Source organism: Amblyomma americanum, chromosome 1, assembly GCF_052857255.1.
Source record: "Amblyomma americanum isolate KBUSLIRL-KWMA chromosome 1, ASM5285725v1, whole genome shotgun sequence".
Taxonomy (NCBI): Eukaryota; Metazoa; Arthropoda; class Arachnida; order Ixodida; family Ixodidae; genus Amblyomma; species Amblyomma americanum.
The window spans coordinates 390862104-390883673 of record NC_135497.1 but is presented as its reverse complement, the minus strand read 5'-3'; the positions used below and the strand labels follow the sequence as shown (position 1 = coordinate 390883673).

The 21570-nt window shown below is 43.8% G+C and overlaps 1 protein-coding gene across 1 annotated transcript in view; it reads left to right on the top strand.

The window, feature by feature from the left end:
* The window catches only part of LOC144115710 (uncharacterized protein C05D11.1-like), a 75546-nt gene extending 54384 nt beyond the window's left edge, over positions 1–21162 (top strand). Inside the window, exons 18-21 of the mRNA XM_077650182.1 lie at positions 4363–4552; positions 5451–5755; positions 16034–16186; positions 20891–21162. Of these exons, the coding sequence (XP_077506308.1) occupies positions 4363–4552; positions 5451–5755; positions 16034–16186; positions 20891–20951 (709 nt within the window). The 3' untranslated portion in view covers positions 20952–21162. The remainder of the gene's footprint in view (positions 1–4362; positions 4553–5450; positions 5756–16033; positions 16187–20890) is intronic.
* The last annotated feature ends 408 nt before the right edge of the window (positions 21163–21570 follow it).

Here is a 21570-nt window from a genome sequence, read left to right as displayed (position 1 = left end):
GATGACTGCCTCAAAATCGGTATGGCAGTGGGGCACCGACTGGCCACCCCTTCAGCAAGCAAGTGACGTTTCGAGGAGATCTGGAAATCTGGATGAGGTAGTTAAGGAATGCTTTGTACTCAAACTACATGCACTTCAAAAACAATGTTGCAGTGTGTGTAAAAGACACTGCGCCCTGCTTGCAGGTTATGGAGCTTTCGGAACATGCGCTGCTCATTTAGCATGTCCTTACGTGTAGTTAGCATGGCCTTACGTGTGGAATTTGTAGTTCACAGGGTGACTACCACTGCCAGTTGCAGCTTGTGGGGGAAAATAACATTGCCATATTTTGTGCAGCACTCAATGGTCGGTTTGCTTCTGGGTAGTCATATATGTGCTGTCGCACTTACAGAGCTCATGTGGTGTCTTTCGCCTCTCTGGTGTGTTGTCAGATGGCACGTTCCTTGTGGTGGGAGTATGGCTTAAGTGACGACATTTTCACTGTTCAGCTTTGTAAGAACTTCTTCAAAAAATGACACTTTCTCTTGAGTATGTAAAGTAATGGGTTTGATTTGTATTCATCAGTGTGGCAGAAGGGAGGAAGGAGTGGTTGGGCACTAAGGACTGTACACATGGTTCCGCATTAAAGCAGAAAATTGATGAGCTGCTAGGAGCACGTAAATGGTTCTAGCAGAGGATTAGTACAAAATAGTACTTTGTTGTGAGTCAGTCCACAAGCTCTAGTGCTGCTAATATCTCCAGCCTAGTAATTTTGTGGCTTTGGAACTTTGTTACACGTACACATTGTCTTGAATAGTTGGGGATGGTATTAGTACAAACAACACAAGTGGTCTGGTGGGAGCTTGGTTTTCAAGGTTGTGCACGTGTGAAAAGGAGAAAGGAGCTGCAGCCTTCCAGCTTGTTTGCTGCTTCATATCACAGTGCTATCAAACATCTTATGCACTGTGGGTGCTATTGTGGCCTCACTGTTAATACTGAGCACAGCTGTACTTGCTCTATATGCCGTATAAGCGCGTATAAGGGCGGCACTTTTTTCCCAGATTTGAGGGCCAATTTTCGGGTTGCGGCCCTTACCAGCAATGTGTGAAACAAAAATTTAAGTGAAAACACACCAATCAGGGAATGAGTGGTATTTATTCTACGTTCATTCGTCACTTGCGGAGTATTCCGACTCCGAGCTGGTGCTGTACTCTGGTGCACGCTCATTCCACTAGAAGTTGCACAGCATGTCCACTGTCAGCGCGTAGCCATTGCTCTGCGCTTCCATCACTTAACAGAGCAGCTCTTCCACCAGTTAAGGAAACTTGCATAGCTGCCTCGGAAAGCTTCCTCAATGCATCCTTTTGGTTGCACAATCGTCTGATGCACTTCTGTGCCACGGAATTTTCTGCATGCCGCACGCTTGCCGTGTTCGACAGCAAACTCCCAGCCGTGTCGCTATTAAGGTGCTTGCCCATCGTTCTAAAACTGCAACACTTAGCGGCAGCACGCTAAAGCCACAACTACGGTGAACTAGCATGCTACCACGACAACTCCCGTGCCTTTGACAGCCGCAAAAGGGTGGAGCTGGTGATACTGATGACGATATGGATAGCGGGAGCTCGCGGCAGAGGAAAAAGTTGATGATGATGATGGGCCTCGGCCTCGGGCACTATCCATGGGCAGCGCCTGGAAGCTCCTGTGCTCATGCGTCACCTTTGCAATCAAGCGCACCGCTGCTCGCAGCTGGAGCTGATTGCGGAGGCCACGGCGCATACATTTCGAAGGCTATTCCCACGTGGGTTGTGGAAAGTTTGGGTGCAGCCCTTACACGAATATTTTTTTTTTAATATTTCCTTTGGGAAAACAGGGTACGGCCCATACACGGGTATGGCCCTTACGTGCATTTATACGGTATACAGTTTATTGTATTTATGTCGTATAAGGTACCTTCTTTTTTCCCCATAGCAGGGAACGTGCAAGGGAAGGCTTAGGCAGATCAGCGCTTACTTTTAAATGTAGATTGAAATTGGCTTGTTACTCTCGTAGTTATGAGTGATATAGTTGGTCATTTGCAGTGAAATTATTCATTTGTAGTCATATAGAAACTTTACTTCAGCAAAATGAGGTACTTGCAGGGGGTGCTAAGAAGGATTTCAGGAGCTTTAGGTTTCTTTGAGTTATACCCCTGTCACACTAGCACATCTGATGTCATTCTGATCGAATGACATTAGTACCTTATGCCATTAATTGGCTGCTACACAGGAACATTTAATGTCATTAGGTTCGAATGACATTCGCCATCGAATGAGCTTGGAGAACTCATTCGCATTCGATGTCGGACCAAATGTGTACTCTGGACACCATATGCGCAGCAGAAACAAGCGACGCACAAAAATAGTGTGCGCACTGCCAAAGTTAGAAATTGCATTTACTTAGCTCTGCTAAAAAATGTTAATTTTGGTGCGAACCTTTTTACACTATGATCCGTTTCATACATAAGGTGCAACGCTGTCAAAGCTAACGCACTTGTTTGCGCTGCCTGCATCCGCGACCAAAAAGTAGTGCGTTCCTTGTGGTGAACGAAACATAGTGAATCCTTTGTCTGCATGCTTACTACATGACACATTTGTCTTGAACATGATCAAGTATACTCTTACTACTGACGTTATGCTGTACCTTTCTCGTGCCTTAGACCACTCGGGCACAGAACAGGCGCGGAGTAACACGCCTCCCTTTATTTTCCCGTCCGGACTACTACCATACCTTTCACAGCGTTGCACCTTATGTATGAAACGGAGAGTAGAAGCTGTCATCGATAGCTGTTACTCTCAGTCCCAGCAGCAGCCAACGGCAACGGACGAGCGTGAAGTAGGGCCTTTCCCGCGACCATCGATCATCTTGGGTAGCGTGTTTCTTGCTGGTTGGCTTTCCATTTTCATCTTCGCATAGCTCGGAAGTACTTAAAGATTTAACTGAGTACTTCATCTTTTGAAAGTTATTTCCACGCTCCGTGCGCCACTGTGTCAGCCATTTTTGTTTGTTGACTTTGTACTTGGCTTTTAATGGCTTAAGTGCTGCAGAATGGCCCGAAATAATATTTTAAGCTTATAATATTGCACAGAGATGTTCTCACCTGCTTTTAAAACACTACACACCAATTTCAAACATCTTTTATGCGCGCTGATGTGTTTGAACTGTACTATTTTTTTTTTCACTGATCGTCACTGCCGTCATTTTCGAATGGCATTATTTTTTACCGTGTAGCACTGAAAGAGACCGAATGACATTAAATTTACTAGTGTGGCAGGGGTATAAGTCTATTAATTCATTATAAATTGTTTTCTTCTCATGCACTTTAACTGCTCAATGACTTTCATAGAATATTTGACTCTATTTGGCCTTGAGTTGCCCACTGTTCTTTAGCAGGCTATATTTTTGTTATCATGAAGACCTTTTTGCACTGCAAGTTAGTATCTGCACCTTGTTCGCTGTTAGTACGTTTGCTCTATGCAGGGACATGGAGGTGGCATTATCTCTAAAAAGAGCTGGTATTCAATGTGGGACAAATGTGATGCGAGAATGATCTCACAATTTGCTACTCGTACTTTTTGGTTTTTGTACTGTGCAATTGTTTTTATGTTGGTGTGTTTACAATTGTATTGAATTAATCAACTGCATTATTATTGAAGCAGCCTTCTTTTTATATACAGTAGAATCCCATTGATACAGACCCAATGGGGTCGCAAAAAATATCCATATCATCCAAAATGAACAAAATCCATATTTACAAGCACGGGAAATGCCTTTACCTGTTTAGGGCTGACTGTATTTATTTGCAGCCTCACGCTGCCGCTTACTGATCACAACGTCTGCTGCGAGAGTGGCGATAGCAATATCAGTGATATACGCTTCATGCGCCACTGCTCGCTGCTCGCGGTGCATACTGCGCTGCTGGTGATGTGGCGTCTGCAATCTGCGAGCCATGCTTTACTGTTCACTCACGACTTCAGTGATGCATGGGCCGCATGCTGACGCTCACTGCTTTCTGTGCGATAGGCAAGCTGACTATGTGCGGGCAGCACTCAGTGCTTAAGGATGCAGTGGATGCGCGTGTGTTTGTATCATTCGTAACAACATACAAGAGTGTTCGGAACACCTGAAATTCTGCACATTGTACATGGTGGAATCCAGCCGGGGATTCTTCAAATGCGTATCATCCCGAAATTCATATCAGCCGTATTCATATCATCGAGTACGTATCTACTGCATGCGGGCAATCTGCTCCACTCTGCGAGTGGATTTGTTGCACTGACTGGAATGTTTTACAGCTCCACTGTTGCAAGTGTAACTCTGCCATGTTGTGTGGGGTGCGGGAAACAGCTCTCCACAGGTGCCTTGCCATTCGCTGCTCCTTCGTGGCAATACGCCGGGCCTTCCACGAGACGTGATCACATCCGTGGGCTCAGTGGAATCTGCTTTCCTCACCCAGTGCACTCCCAGCCTGAACTCTTACACAAGTCCTGACCTTCCTCCACTGCTCGTGCTCATCCAGTATCTCGTCCAGCTAGAGGCAAGTCTCACTTGTGCAGCTCATGCAATTTGCAATTATAGTCTTGATGTCGCGTTGCTATCAGAGGCGCAACTATTTTTTCACCTTAAGTTGCATACTTGTGTGCAGGTTTGGCATGTGGCAAACAAAAGGCTTAAAATTTAAGCCTGGCACATTCATCTGTTGCACTTGTCATGCCATTCCCTGATAAAATGCCTTTTGCTAGAGCAATATAGTAGGGATGGGTAAGTATTTGTGCAGACAGTTTCAAAGTATTCTATCCCACGATGATCGCCTCTGACGATCATCTACAATCTCTGTAATCATAACCTTCTTTTCTTGCGTCTTCTTTAACCATTGGTGATATGGTGGAACGTATCTTTGTTGTGTAGATAATTATTCTCACTTAAGTTACTAAGTGGTTACCTACAGCAAGTTTTTTTTTTTTTTTTCCACTTGAACAATAGAAATAACAGCAGTTGAGGTGTAGTTCTTCATTCCAGAGTGCTTTTGAGTAAGCGTCTAAATAACTGCCACCCTGTCTGGGATATGGTAATTGTGAGCAGCCGTTGGTAATGAGTGAATTAGCAGAAATAAAGAGAAGTTTTGGTCGCTGTTTCACAACAGCTTCATGGGGCATGTGGCAGTGCTGCAGAAAGGTTTGAATAATCATGCAAGTCCAAAAAGTTACCGAAAAGTTAGTGTTCCGAATGCTGCGTGTTTTCATTTGAAATAGAACATCATGTGAAGTTGGACAGACAGCCTGCAACACCTAATGATTTTTTATCTCAAATTATGATACCGCAACAACTGAGTAACCAGTGGCCTTTTGAGGCACCGAGTTGTATTCCAAAATTTCTGCTCCTCAGACAGGCAGTCAGAGTGCTTCATCTGCAGCAACTGTGGGCATTCCTTGCAGGGTCCCATGTGGCGGCAGATCAGAGGACAAGGATTGTCATATAACTATGACCTTCACATACGCCCATGCGATGGCCTGCTGTACTTTGTTCTGACTAAGTCAACGCTGGTGTCAGCCGCTTACCGCGAGGCCATGCAGATAGTGCAGCGGCATGTTGCAGGCGAGGAGGAGTGGGATGAGGAGCTGGTTGAAGCAAGCCGCAGCAGCCTCATGTTTGAGATCATTGAGAAGGAGAAGTACGTCAATGAAGTCGCCCTCCAGTCCATGCTGGCCTACCACCGTGGCATCGACATGTCCTACACCAGGCAAGTGGCCTTAATGGGCACTCGTCTTTTCACACGCACCATTCCCCTTTCCTGCTGGCTTCGTCCTCAAAACCTTTTTGCCCATAGTTTCATGGGAACACCCCAGAAGGGTCAAAAGTTGTGCGTGCATGTGTAAAAAAATATGAAGCTTTGCTATTTTTTGAGCCTCAGTTGTAATCAGTTTTTGTTGTAAAACTTCATTCCATTCATTGGGAAGTCAGTTATGCAATCACTCAATGCAGTTGGCAGTGACAAGACCATGTCTTGCACACATGCTGCTGAAGTTTCATCTTTCTCCTGAAGCGAAATAAAAACCACAGCTAGGTGTGAAATGCCTCGTATAGCCACTCTGGGCCATGCACAGATACAGAAGAGCAAGAAAATGGAGAATGAATGGAAAAGTGATGAGGAAGATTGTTACTGAGGCCCCTATTTTCTATGGGGAAGATTCTATATGCGGCGAATGCAAAATTCTTCAGGAATCACAAGACGCACGAAAAAACGTGCAGGTTTATTTTTTGAGCACATGCCTTACATGCTGCAGAGGTCCCTCTTTTAAAATTGACGATGGCTGTTGTAACTATGCATCAAGTAATGTTTTCCTGTTATCTTCACTCAAAGAATGGCACTGGTTTAATACTAGATCTTCATCACGACTGAATGACCTTTCTGCATGAACGCAGTTGATTGTGATAGAAAAATATTTGAAAGCAAGGGAAGAGAGTGTTGGGGTCACTTCCATTCCAGGGAAGAAAGACAGGATGTCGAAATCTTTGCCTTGTTAGTCTTTCTTAAAAACTGCATGAAGTCTTTCTATCTGGATTTCAGTTCTTGAGTAGTTTTCAGGTACACTTGCCACTCGGCAGCTTGGACTGGCGATTCTCGACTAAGTCCAGGCACGCTTGCAAACTGCAACCTTTTTTCCTGGTAGAACACTGACCTGCCGCGTATCCTCCTTCGGCTATGGTTGCCTGAACGGTTTGAGATTTTGTTACAACCGTAGTAGTTCTTCAGAAATTTTCATGAGGTCTCACACTCTCCCTCGTGTTATATCCAAGAAAAAATGGCAAATTAATTATTTTCCTATTCTCTGTCAATCCTACTGATTTACGTAACGGCAATTAATAAGAATTTTGCTACCAACACAAAATTCTACAAAAAATGCCTAAATCTGAGATTTTTCATGGAATCACGGGGAACTAGGTGCTTTAATTGTCTCTACCTTCTCAGTGTGAAGGGGCCTTTGTGTTGCCTGGGCATAGCTGAGGAGCGCCAGCCACATGGGCCCCAAGTGGATTGTTATACAACAATGACCCGTTAAATTATTTAGTGTAGGAATCTCAAGCATCGTTCGATAGCCTGGGCAAAGCCAACAGCTTTGAGCAGCTGACAGCCAACTACACGGACACATGCAGAGGCAAGATGTCAAGCAACGTAGCGTTAAAGACAAGCAGCTGCATTGCAGTCACATGAAATGAGCCATGCTGAAGCTTTTTTTTGCCCAGTGTCATCTTTAACACTGATAACTGTAGCCTGAGGCACTGCATCTGGCTAAGGCAGTAATTCTGCAGCCATATGACTGTGTTGTCATGACTAGTTTGATATACCAGCAGATAGCATTTACAGGTAATAGCAGCCAAAGCTCTTGAGTTAATTTGAATTTGTTTCGTTAGAGGCATTCATGTGTTATCTCTAGGGGCATGTGAATAGTACTTCTTCAAAGCTGAATCGAATGTCAATCGAATATCTTTTTGTGTATTTGGTACTTGCGCAAATGATTGCTCTTAGCTTCCCCGCTAAGCGCTAGAGGAGAAGCTGCAGTACGGCGCTATAACTGTAGCTGTCAAAAGACGAAACACAGGTCTCCCCACTGGGGGGTAGGAAACACGAAGTCATCATATTAACTTTATGACCCTGAATACGTATGAGAAAATTATCTTTTGCTACAGGCAACTGCAGTGAATAAACTAGCACCACATCACAGTAGATGGGCCAAAAGCTACAGAATAGTCATGGGTTCCGACTTCGGGCATCAGGGCCTGAGCCTTGCCACACCACATCGCCCAGTCATGGAGGTGATGTATGACTGCCATGAACACCATCACACGAATGGACTGCGTCCTTTCCCTGCAGACCGATTGCAGCATGCTGTGCAGCGTTGAAGTGGGCGTGTTTTTGAAACAGCCGCAGAAGAAAACTAGTAGAACCCCTCTATAGTAAAGTCACTAAGACCTGAAAAATCCATCTGTTGTTTGGGATGGCACAGCTCAGAGGATGCTGTCTAGTACAGTAATCTCTCGTTATAACGAAGTCAGTGGGACGGCGGAAAGATTCTTTATAAGCGGTAATTCGATATATGCGACCACCCGGGAAAATCTAAAACTGTCGAGCTTCAATTGCACTGCAACCGAGAGGAAGTCAAAATACCATGTATTCGATGAAGCAAAACTTTATTCAAGTGCAAAAAAGGCAGTGAGCTTTAGCTGTTTCAAGTTCTTATCGGGCACGTGCAACCCCGGCTCTAATCTGACCAAGCACTGCACGAGCCCGCTGTCGACGCCCATGCATTCGACCATCGGGGTATTTCGAATTGGAAGGCAGTGGCCATATTTATGGGGGTATTTCGGGGTATTTCGAAGGCAATGTCCTTTTTTTATGGAGGGGGGGTCACAGAAGACTACACGAGTATCGCACTGGAAAGAGCTGCAAATGCTGTGGCTCGAGTCGGATATTGTGTTTATTATGCTCAAAAAACTATTAGCCGCTCATTGTGGGTATGCAGCGCAATCGTGAAAATGGAATGGTTTTGCAGTAGAGACTTTGCATGATTACTGGGCAATTTTTTCCTGAGGTGTGCAGCCGTGAAGTTTGCAGAGCAAGAGTATTCGACGCACCATTGTCGACGAAAATGTGCTAATTCTACTGTCCGAGTGTCAATGTTTCCGCACCGCTGCGTCCACGCCATTGACAAATGTCTAGGAACAAAATTGACTGGCCCTACCATGCATTTAAATTGTTTGTCTAGTCGTATGGCGCGAATCGAGCATGACCGGCTCGAGAAAATCGCCGAAGAAACACTGTGGTTGCATTGACCCGCCATTTGACAGCCTGGCTCGCCGCTGGCGACGCTCGGATTTTTCGTGTTTTCGGCAAGTTATCGCTCGATTTGCACCGTCAAAAGTGCAACAAAGCTAGGGGCGGTGTTTTACTGCAATGCAGGCCGATTATTTAGGCAAGCTATCGCTCGATTTGCACCGCCAAAAGTGCAACAAAGCTAGGGGCGGTGTTTTACTGCAATGCAGGCCGATTATTTAGGCAAGCTATCGCTCGATTTGCACCGCCAAAAGTGCAACAAAGCTAGGGGCGGTGTTTTACTGCAATGCAGGCCAATTATTTAGGCAAGCTATCGCTCGATTTGCACCGTCAAAAGTGCAACAAAGCTAGGGGCGGTGTTTTACTGCAATGCAGGCCGATTATTTAGGCAAGCTATCGCTCGATTTGCACCGCCAAAAGTGCAACAAAGCTAGGGGCGGTGTTTTACTGCAATGCAGGCCGATTATTTAGGCAAGCTATCGCTCGATTTGCACCGCCAAAAGTGCAACAAAGCTAGGGGCGGTGTTTTACTGCAATGCAGGCCGATTATTTAGGCAAGCTATCGCTCGATTTGCACCGTCAAAAGTGCAACAAAGCTAGGGGCGGTGTTTTACTGCAATGCAGGCCGATTATTTAGGCAAGCTATCGCTCGATTTGTACCGTCAAAAGTGCAACAAAGCTAGGGGCGGTGTTTTACTGCAATGCAGGCCGATTATTTAGGCAAGCTATCGCTCGATTTGCACCGTCAAAAGTGCAACAAAGCTAGGGGCGGTGTTTTACTGCAATGCAGGCCGATTATTTAGGCAAGCTATCGCTCGATTTGCACCGTCAAAAATGCAACAAAGCTAGGGGCAATGTTTTACTGCAATGCAGGCCGATTATTTAGGCAAGCTATCGCTCGATTTGCACCGCCAAAGTGCAACAAAGCTAGGGGCGGTGTTTTACTGCAATGCAGGCCAATTATTTAGGCAAGCTATCGCTCGATTTGCGCCGTCAAAAGTGCAACAAAGCTAGGGGCGGTGTTTTACTGCAATGCAGGCCGATTATTTAGGCAAGCTATTGCTCGATTTGCACCGCCAAAAGTGCAACAAAGCTAGGGGCGGTGTTTTACTGCAATGCAGGCCGATTATTTAGGCAAGCTATCGCTCGATTTGCACCGTCAAAAGTGCAACAAAGCTAGGGGCGGTGTTTTACTGCAATGCAGGCCGATTATTTAGGCAAGCTATCGCTCGATTTGCACCGTCAAAAGTGCAACAAAGCTAGGGGCGGTGTTTTACTGCAATGCAGGCCGATTATTTAGGCAAGCTATCGCTCGATTTGCACCGTCAAAAGTGCAACAAAGCTAGGGGCGGTGTTTTACTGCAATGCAGGCCGATTATTTAGGCAAGCTATCGCTCGATTTGCACCGTCAAAAGTGCAACAAAGCTAGGGGCAGTGTTTTACTGCAATGCAGGCCGATTATTTAGGCAAGCTATCGCTCGATTTGCACCGTCAAAAGTGCAACAAAGCTAGGGGCAGTGTTTTACTGCAATGCAGGCCGATTATTTAGGCAAGCTATCGCTCGATTTGCACCGTCAAAAATGCAACAAAGCTAGGGGCAGTGTTTTACTGCAATGCAGGCCGATTATTTAGGCAACCTATCACTCGATTTGCACCGTCAAAAGTGCAACAAAGCTAGGGGCGGTGTTTTACTGCAATGCAGGCCGATTATTTAGGCAAGCTATCACTGGATTTGCACCGTCAAAAGTGCAACAAAGCTAGGGGCGGTGTTTTACTGCAATGCAGGCCGATTATTTAGGCAAGCTATTGCTCGATTTGCACCGTCAAAAGTGCAACAAAGCTAGGGGCGTTGTTTTACTGCAATGCAGGCCAATTATTTAGGCAAGCTATCGCTCGATTTGCACCGTCAAAAGTGCAACAAAGCTAGGGGCGTTCTGTGCCTGCATGAGGCTACTTCGTCAGTGGTATTAATTTGACACTGCATGCGCAAAAAGGGTCGCCGCCGCTCGGCGGTGATGCCTCCACTCGCCAGTTCGCTCTAAGCGGGTCAAGCTGTTCATGCACTTCGAGTAATGTGGCTTAAAATGCGTGCGTTTGGGTCGGGACCGGAAGAAATTTCAAATAAAGCGATATTTCGAGTAAAGTGATTTCGTTATAACAAGGGATTACTGTAATTAATTGGCTACTTATTATACGTAGTGTTGGTCTATAAAAAAACCACAGAGAAATACTTTCCATTGGGCTCTTATTGCCTCTTAATGTGAGAGCTATTTATTTTCAGTTATCACATTTTCGATTTTGCTTGCATCTTGTGGGGGTACTGTATTTGCACAAATACAACACAACATGGCTACGAACATAGTCTGATTCCATATGAAAACCAAAGCTTTGCATAAACATGGGATCATTTTCCACATCCTTAGTAAAAGGCAGTAGTTAAACACAGCCAAGCGCGGCAAAACCACCTACGCACAACCGTCACAGCCTCATTGTTCAGGCTGCTCAGTGCTGCAAATGTTCGCCCTTTGCTTTCTTTCCCTACTCCTCAGTGCATTTTTTTCTTTTTTTTTTTCGCAGCCACCCGTGCTGCCTTCTTTCTATATTCATAGCCAGCTTTTATTTATATTTTTTCCCCCTATGCACACCTCGCGCTTTGCCTCACAGCCTCTAGGCCTTCGAAAAGTTGGCTTCTCGCAGCTCGCAAGCCTGGTGGTTGAGCCATCTCAATGAACGCCAGTTTATAGTCTTCTTCTTTAACTTTGGCCTCATGATTACATCATTATAAGTCTGAGATGTTCTAGAGTGCACACATGCTCTGATGTCTTCATCCTGTAGGATGTATGTTGCCATGGCCGGGTGCTCCTCTCTATAACGATTTCTTTATTAAAGATGTCATTGCTATAAATGAAAAAGAATGTGCACTTGCCCATAGAAGGAAAATTGAGGTCACAGTTCCACTCTACTATGTCTGAGTTACTGTAGTGGGGTTCTACTGTATATTGAACCTTATTTTAAATTCACATTTGCTCAGAAGTGTTTTGAAAACTAGAAATCAGATTCAGTTCCTTTCAAATCATTTTGAAAATGCACTATTTAATTCGTTCAATGAATTGAGTTGAGGGATATTAAATTTGCTGTTTGAAAGTTTCAGATATCCACACGCCCCTTGTTATTTATTGTTTTTGCTAACTAAGCTGCTCTTTGCCTTACAAGTTTTTGGAGCCTTTCAAAGCTATGGCATGCTCACCTATTAACATAATCTTTTGGTCCAGTGCTTTTGTACTACATGTGAAACTCCATACCAATATGGCCCCATTATTAACTGCTCCCACTATGTAGTAGTAGCAAAAGCTGAGAAATGTGAACTTAGTTTTGTATTCATTCACTGCAAACAATTCTGTTTGTAGTGTCTGTTGGGATGTCAGGGTGCCAGCATTGATCAACAATGCAAAGTGTATGGCTGTGTACTGTCACTGACTGCTTGCTGGTCATGTATTAACATGGAGTGATGACGGTACAGAGACTGTCAAGGCTAAAGTAACTCCAGTTTATTTATTGGGCAAACTTTAAATCCTCAACCTGTGTGCTTAGCATAGCGACTCATACCTGGGACACATTTTAAAGTTTCCTATCTGTCTGTCCACAAAGGACCATAGAAGCACTCAAAAGATGAGGACACAGAAATACTAACACACAGTTTGCTCTGTGTCCTTGTCTTTTGAGCACTTTTACGATCCTATAACACACAAATGAATAGCCCAAACACTGCTGCTGCTGTCGACAAATAAAAGGGACAAACGGTAGGAGGTGCGTGCCTGGTTGCAACTGGTGCTGGCAATGGAGAGAAAGCTGCAGGCGCAAGACAGTGGCAGTTTTATGACACTTGCACATTATAACGCCCAACGCAGCACAAGCCTACCCAACACGTCTGAAAGCTGACAGCTCATACACTTCGATATCCTTTCACCACTGAGATAAGTTATCCCTAGTGTAGGTGGCGAGCACATTCACTGGTTGTCAAATTGAATAGCTACAACATACAGCCCGCCTCTGTCCAGGCCATCATGCATTCTGCCTCACACAGCAATTCGTGTGAACTTAAAAAAAAAATTGTGGCTCCAATCCACGCTGTGAAGGTGGTTGGACTGCGAAGCTATGCTGTTCACATTCAATTTTTGGCCTGGCGTTTTTTGCTTACGCCACGAAAACGCAATCGTAATCTTTACCAGGAAACACACTGAAGTAGAAGGAACGTGCTTTGCATTGTTTGTAGGGGTTGTTATCACACATTATGTGGTTTGCACTTCAAAGGAGGGCTTCGAATGATGGGCTTGGAATGATGTCACTCCCTTTTGAAGCAGCTGCAAACCTAGCGTTTGGAACAGAACAGAACAGGTAGTTGGAAATGTTGGCACTGGGTTGGAAATAATAATGGTTCCCTTAGGGCGTGGTTTGGGTGTCCATGAAGGTAATGTGAGACAGGTGTCATTTCCTTTCCTTAAAACCAATTTTCATTTCATTTTCCTTGCCTTATGGAGCATGTGGGCCTTTCCAGTGTCCACCAAGAAATATGTGACAGGTGTCATTTCCTTTCCTTTAATTGTCCAATGGGCGTGGGCAAGGGGTTGTGCTGAAGGGAGGATGGCATTCCGTGGACACTTTGGCAAGACTGCAACAAGCTGTCCGTCCTGCTCTTAAAGAGGAAGCTGAAGCATTTTGTATAATTTTTTTATGCCAGTTTTTTTTACATTACAACTGCTTTAGGATCAGTATGATATATGATTTCTATGCTGTATTTTTTTTTTGTTACGACTACTTTATGATCAGTATGATACATGATTTCTATGCTGTTTATTTATTTATTTATTACGGATACCTGCAGCGCCCAAAGGCATTATTGCAGGGGGGGGGAACACAATAACTTCTGCTTGTTTGGCCGAAAGTACACAGGATAACAAAAATACAATGACGCAACTAATAATAGATGAGAAGAAGCATGCACTGAAGGAGGACAACCGCGCTTCATAAAAACAATGGCACTGATGAAATGAAAAGACACGCGCAAGAGAACTGCGTGCCACGCCACACATCCGATAAGAATGCGCAGAATTGACCTTCCATGCAGGCAGCACTCGGTGACGCCGGCTGGCACCCTGTTCCACTCATTGATCATCCGTGGAAAGAATGAAGTTTTGTAAATATCTGTCCTACATTTAATCTCTCGGATCTTCCACTGATGATCAAGTCGTCTAGAAAAAAAGTGAGGTTGAAGCAGGTACCGGTGTTTGTCAGTGCTCAGCTTTCCAAAATGGACGTGATGCATGATTTGCAACCTCAAATGTTTCCTACGGTTAGCTAAAGATCCCCAACCAAGGTGGTTTTTAAGAGACGTGACACTAGTTGAGAAGCTGTAATTATTGGACACAAATCTCTCTGGACGCGCTCCAGCATGTCACATAAGTAAGCAAACTGGGGGTCCCATACAGGGCAGGCATATTCAAGAATTGGTCGTATGTAATTGAAATACAGGAGTTGTTTGACATTAGACTGTGCTTTATTGAAATTTCGTTTTAAGAAATTAAGCATTCTGCACGCTTTGGATGTAATATACTCAACTTGCCTCGTCCACACTAGGTTAAATGTAAAATAAAGGCCGAGATACTTATATTCTAGCACTTTTTGCAAAGGAACATTATGTAATGAGTAACTTGTTTGTAATGGGGAACGCTTTCGAGTAAAAGAGATAAATTGGCATTTTGTAGCGTTCAAAGACATTTGCCATTTTGAGCACCAGCACTGGATGGAATCCAAGTTTCGCTGAAGTTTCAACGTATCATAGGAACTTTATACAACATGGTAAACGGCACAGTCAGCATATAGCCGAACTTTGCAGGTAAGATCCAAAACAATGTCATTGATATAAATCAGAAAAAGAAGGGGTCCAAGAACAGACCCCTGCTGTACACCTGAGGAAACATTTACATAATATGAGTGCGAACCATTAATCAAAACACGCTGCATGCGGCCCTGAAGATATGAATGAAGCCAATCGACATTGGGGTGCAGACTAAGATAACTTATGTAATAATAGTAAATGAAGTACAGAGTCAAAGGCTTTCTTAAAACCTAGAAATACGCAATCTGTTTGAGAGCCACGGTCAAAAGAAGAAAACAGATCATTACTAAACTCAAGCAACTAAGTAGTACAGGAAAAGCCTGACCTAAAGCCATGCTGAACTTCTGTAAAATACTCATGAGAGTCAAGCTGTTTTATGACTGCGCTATATATTATGTGCTCCAACGTTTTACAGCACACACTGGTTAAAGAAATCGGTCGATAACTAACAACAGAGCTTTCTGTGCCACTTTTATGCACTGGTACTTTTCCACTCCTGGGGTTTTTTTGCTGACGACGACGACACGAAAATTTCCTTGGACAGTAGAAGTATACAGCTTCGCTGTAAAAATTCTATATTTGCTGTGGAAAATGTACAGTCTGGCGGGGTTAGTGTGCGTTTTGCCAAACACAATGCATGTGGAAGTGTAATGGCCATGCTTAATCCTTTCCTTTGTTTGTCACCTGGCATTTTTGGTGGTGTTGAATATATGTGAGGAACCTTCTTAATTCATCAGTCATCCGCTGCTTTGTTGTGTGCAAATGTTCTGCCACAAGAAATGGCATGGCATAGCTATAGTGCCTGTGACAGTACCTCAAATAGCAGGTAGTAATTGGTGCTGTCTACACTTATCAGTTGTTTTTCCCTAGTTGTACACATAGGTATGTGATATACACCTGTCACTTTGAAGCATGCAAACTGTAGTGATTGCATTGCTTTAGTCTCTGTGCAGTTATGGTGAATAATGGTGGTTTTAGAGGTGGAATGCTGAGCAGGATGCAGTGAGGTACTCTTGGAGGAGCAGTACTCTTTTTTGCACATCTTTCATAACATGTATAACATGTTTGTTATGGTTTTGCATTTCACTGCACCATTCATGGGTAACCATTTACCAGCTGCTGTGTTGTTTCAGGCCATCAGTGCATGGGTAACTCATGGGGGTTCGAAACTGCCTTCCCTAGAGTTATGAAGGTGCTCTTGTGGCATCAATAATTGTCACTAAGATTGAGCTGGCCTGTGCACTGTGCTTTACAACCACTCAAGCCATAGGGTCGGGCGCGGGATGCAGGACCCTGTTGGAGAAGGTGGCCACGGTGAAGCTAGCAGACATGGTTCGTGTGGGCAAGCAGTATTTGGCCTCTCTGTTCAACCCAGCCACATCCAAACTGGTCATTTGCTGCCACCCATCCAAGGTCGACGACATAGTCGCTGCCTTCAAAGAGTGTGTATCATGCTTTTTCTCTCCACCTATGGTCATTTTTTCTTGGCATTGCTGATAACGTTATTGTCATGTACTGCTACTCAGATCAAGCTTTAAGGCGAGACACCAGTCTTAAAATAAAAATTTTTATGACTATAGTTATCATAATGAAATTAGTTCGTGTATATGTGTTTCTTCCTCCTGTTTTCAGAAATATAACTAGTTTCAGTATATCTCAATTAGTTCCCATATTACCGGAAAATGACTGAAGCCTGATTAGGTAATTAATTATGGGTCATTAAGACACTTTCCATTAATATTTTTTGGTTCCGATTGAAATGGAGCTAGAGCCAAAGACATGCTATTTGGAGCTATGCTGAAGCATAGCCTATTGTTATTGAGGTAGATGATCATTTCTATAAATGTTCAGTTATGTTGAAGCTCCAAATTTATGAAATATAAATAGGGGACATTATTGTTCACGAAATTTGATATTTTCAGCTCAGCCCTAAGAAAATAGTATAGCTCTACAGCTTAGCTCTTTCTGAATTCAATGTTATAAAATAAATTGAAATGGTGCCATAAAACATAACAAAAACTTCGGTAAGTCTAGTCATGTTGGCAAAAAACATGAAGTTGAGGAAAGCGCATTTGAAGTCTGCGTTTCAGCCATTCGGAAGTCGTTATAGGGGCCTCAGAAAACTGCAAAATGAGGACATTCCAAGAGGATTTTACAGTAGTGAGTAATACCTGGCTGTTTGGAAGAGCGCCAACCTATGAACAAGACCAAGATTGCGACCATCGGGGATGCAGTAGCGGGAAGCGACGGGTGCAGAGTTCTGCCGCATTTTGCTTCGAAGTCACCATTTCGATGCTTCAGAGGCGTCAGACATATAATTTTTTAGTAGTTCGAGGTTGATATATAATTTTTTAGTAGTTCGAGGTTGATTTAGACATTTAAACTTTGTTGGTAGATAGTTTAGAGTATATTGAACCTGAATATGCCATTTTTGAGAAATTAAAAATTTCTTTCTTTTTACCATTTAAAGAGCTGCGTCTTAAGCAAAAAAGAAAATTTCTTGCATGAGTTGTTTTGTTTAAAGGGCAGTACACAGGAGGTGTTGTTTTGTCAGTGAAGAAAGCAGAGAGCAGCTGGTGGCATTGCAGTGGTATTTCTCATCAAGGATGATGGTCATGCTTGATGATTGCCATATTTCTCTGTTCAGTGGCGGTCATGAAGTTATTATCACCATGGCTTGGTCTTTCTTAGCCGTCTTCGTTTTCACTCCCTCTTTTTCTTTAAGAGAGAAAGGGGAGATTAATGCTGGGACTACGCTTGTTATGTGACATGGTTTGCGTGTGCTTTTCAAATTTTGCAAAGGTGGAAGGCTTTATAGTAATACCATTTATTATCTCGCCTATCGCTCATTGAGAGCATTGACTTGAGGACACACAACTTCTGTGTGATCTCTTTCAGGGTTCACCATTGTCATGCCTTTGGGTTGACCTGTTTTCATAGCAAGTGAGAAGCAAACCAATGCGGTTGCTTCTTCATAGCTTTAACCGTATTACTGAAAGAACACTGCCCATTCACACACGCTAAACTTTTAACAGCAGGGAGTCGCTGTGGGGATACATAAATATATGCGGCTCAGTTTTATGTTTTTGTCTAAGTAAATGACACAGGAATGACGATGGGTAAGTACTGTGATACTTGACAAGTATCGCTGTCATTGCCAGATGAGTAGTTTGCACGCACAGCCGTAACGAAACAACAGTGCGCAACTGAACATCTCAAGGTAAACTGAGTAAACAAAGCAGAGAGTGATAATACCACTTGAGCACCAATCAAGGTAAATACCAACTCTTTTACGCCTCCTCAAGAGCAGACTATGTGCGCAGAGAAAGCGAAATTAGCCACGCTAAACGCTCAACAAGGTAAATAAGAGACCTTTGGCATAACATGTATGCCAGTGCACGCACACAGATGGTGCCATATGTGCCGGCACATGGTGCCTGAGGGCTGATCTGCACTTGTACTTAGGCAGCACCCTGTAAATGGTGACAGTACGCGCTGTGCTAAAGGTCTCTGTTAGTTCTTTTTTGATGGAAAGGATGTAACAGCGCTAAGACTGGATAAAGGGAATGAGACAAACACTTGCGTCTTGTTCCCTCTTATGTCAACATGCACTGACCAGCCCATGTCAGCCCTCTTTTAGTGCTTTCTTTTCCACAAGTTAAAAACAAATAAACTGAGTCAGTCTCAAGAGAGAGCTTTACCTCCCCATAAATGTCTACTTTCAGTTTGGCCCGAAATTTTACACACACAACCACCACCGTCCGTACATGTACAGCAGTGACCATGTGGGTTGCGCCCATGCTGCCGTATATGCATGGCAGCGACCGTGAAGGGGTTAAATACTTAGCCGTAACTGATACATTTGCTTATCTTTGTTCTGCTTTTTGCTATTCTTTTGTCCACCTTGTCATTTTCGTCTTCGTGCTAATGCACTCTGAAACTATAAAAGCACCCTTTCAGCACTCCTGCTTTCATTTGTAATGGACAACAGAATTAAAGTAGCATTGGCTATTGTTGGGTTGCACTCAATACAAGGGTGCCAGTAAGACACCTTGTCAGTACTTTTATTGTACTGGCTCAATTAAATCTAGTACCTTTCAAATGTGAGCTGATGCGAAGCCGTAGTTGGGGTAGCTAGGACTTAAAAATGGCTTACAGTCAGTGTAAATTGCAGATGCTTAATTTAGTTCAAAAGTCTAATTGATGGAGACAATTTTAATACCCCTGTCACACGGGCATTTCGAAGGCCCTCATACTGATAGTCTATTGACTCAAAGGCGATCGAGCGCTGCTACACGGGCAGTTTCAGTGGCCATCGAGTCAGCGGAGCAGCGCGGAACTCCATCGAGATTTCGACGGCCTTCGAGCACTGCCCAAGGTTGCTAACATTGCTTCGAACGATGCCAACGCGCACTTTCGTACATGATGCATTCACGGTACAAAACCACGAACAAAAATTATGTTCCTAGCCAGGAAGTCTGTACAATAAATTTAAAATTGTATCAGTCTGGGTCTTAATTAATGTACATTAAGCGCATTAATTTTTACATTGCGGTTTCTGTGTTGCTTGCGTACGTAGCGTTGACAACATGGCGGCGCCCTGCCCGCCTGCTTCACAGTAATAACAGCTTCGTCGCTAATCCCTCAAAGCAATATCGTGTTCTAAGCTGTTGTATTCGCCTTCGATTTGCCCATTCTTACCCTCGCATAAAGTTTCAAGAGACAAATAGCTTTTGTTTTTCGGATATACAGGCGATTTCCCAGGTGTTAAGCCTGACGAAGCAGCGCTCCGACACAGTTGGTCCGGCTTGGTTCTGACTTGTCTTGTATTAGAATGGCTACAGCAGTGTCTGCATCTGTCAGTAGATGGTGCTAAGAACAATGCGCGGCGTCCGTCGCGTACGTACAACTAAAAAGCCTTAAACGACATGCACGTATGCGTGTATTTCAGCATTTTGTATGTATTTGCAAAATATTTTTGTTATTTGCGCGAAATCCAAAGTAACGATTGTGGCGCCACACAAGCTTGGCATTAGACACGAGAACCGTTTCAATGGCCATTGAGTTTGCCGTGTAGCAGCGACACAACTCCTTTGAGTTTCATGGCGATTGAGAATTTCGAAGGCCCTCGACTCGATGGCCATTGAAACTGGCCGTGTGACAGGGATATAAAATAGGTTCAGGATAGCTGCTAGTTTCCATCCAGAACCTTCAGCCGTTTGATGACAAATTTTTTGGGAGGTGCCTTTTTTGATAGCAGGGAGATCCAGCCCATTTGTTATAAAATTTGCTTGAGGGACAAAAGGCGGAAAAAATTTGACTTAACCCAGAAATTAAGCATCCAAATTATGCATTGTATAGCTGGGTGTCCAAAGTTTTGCTGTCAGTATCAGAGCCTGAAGTTATGTGTGTGTCTTACCTAATCAGACGAAGCATGCAAAGTTTGTTGGGCGCTGCCACAGTGGCTCACTGGTTATGGCGCTCGGCTGCTGACCCGAAAGACGCGCGTTCAATCCCGGCCGTGGCGGTTGAATTTCGATGAAGGTGAAATTCTATAGGCCCGTGTACCATGTCAGTACACGTTAAAGAACCCCGGGTAATCGAATTTCCAGAGCCCTCCACTATGGTGTCCCTCATAGCCTGGGTCGCTTTGGGACATTAAGCCCGCATAAACCCATAAACCAAAGTTTGTTTGGAGCCATTTGGGTGTGTATACATGCAGTTTGATTTATGGAATGCAATATTCTCTAAAGAAATTGATATCATAGTGTTTCCACACAGCTTAGAATTGGTATATGCAGCCAAATTCTGAGAATGCATATTACACCTTTCATTATGCCCCCTGGATTCGTAAAGAAATTTCTTTTTCTAGAGCCTCATTTCATAAACTTTTGACAGTAGATGTAAATTGGTTACACGGCATTACTGGTCGTTCGAATTGGAACTCGTATACATAGCCTAAGGCTCTGAAGACAGCAGCAGTAGTGGTCCATCGAAATGTGCTCAGTACATCACCAGTAAAGATGAAATTATCGGAAGTAACTTCATAAGGGTAGTTAACAGATTTGCATATCTGCTTTGCTTGTACTCTTCACCTCACCCTTGCTGTACTGTAGGGTATGAATTCTTCACTTATTTCTTTCCAGGTTCCAGAGGAACCTCACTGTTGTTACATCTCTGGATGACAGTGTTTTTGCAAAGTATTGAAAATTGTGGCAAGTTATCAAGAAATTGAGCCAAGAACACTGCCCAAGCCAAAGGCTCAGTGCCTGAATGGTGCTCATTTTTCTTCCACACCTCTTGATAACTTGTTCTCTAGATGTGTCTTAAGTGTGTTTGCTTCTGGAGTGTACCATATTTCTCATCTGCATTGTTTCTTTAATAAAGCTTATAGAGATGTTGCTTCTACCTTGTTCAATTTTGCTTTAATTACTGTGCTTGATTGGCACAATACACTTTAATGGTCCCCTGACCGGGTTTGGACATTTCAAATAAACTAGCCCAATGCTTAGATTGGGTTGTTGTGGTGGTGTGCGAAAGGCAGGGAAATTCAAATAAAACACCTCAGTCTATCATGCGCCAAAGCCAACCCCCCCCCTCAACCTCTACAGTGATGGCATAGCGAACTACATTTTGTTAGTCCATTCTGGTTCATGGGCGCATGACAGATGACAGATGCTCTCGCACTTTTTCACTGCGCCGTTAGTCGCGTTAGTATCTTGCCCCGGTCTGTTTACATCGCTGCGTGGTATGGTTAGTCTACTTTGCTCTTCGGTTAACGTTCACCTCCGTTCATTTCTTCCTTTTTTTGAAACCACGCACGCGG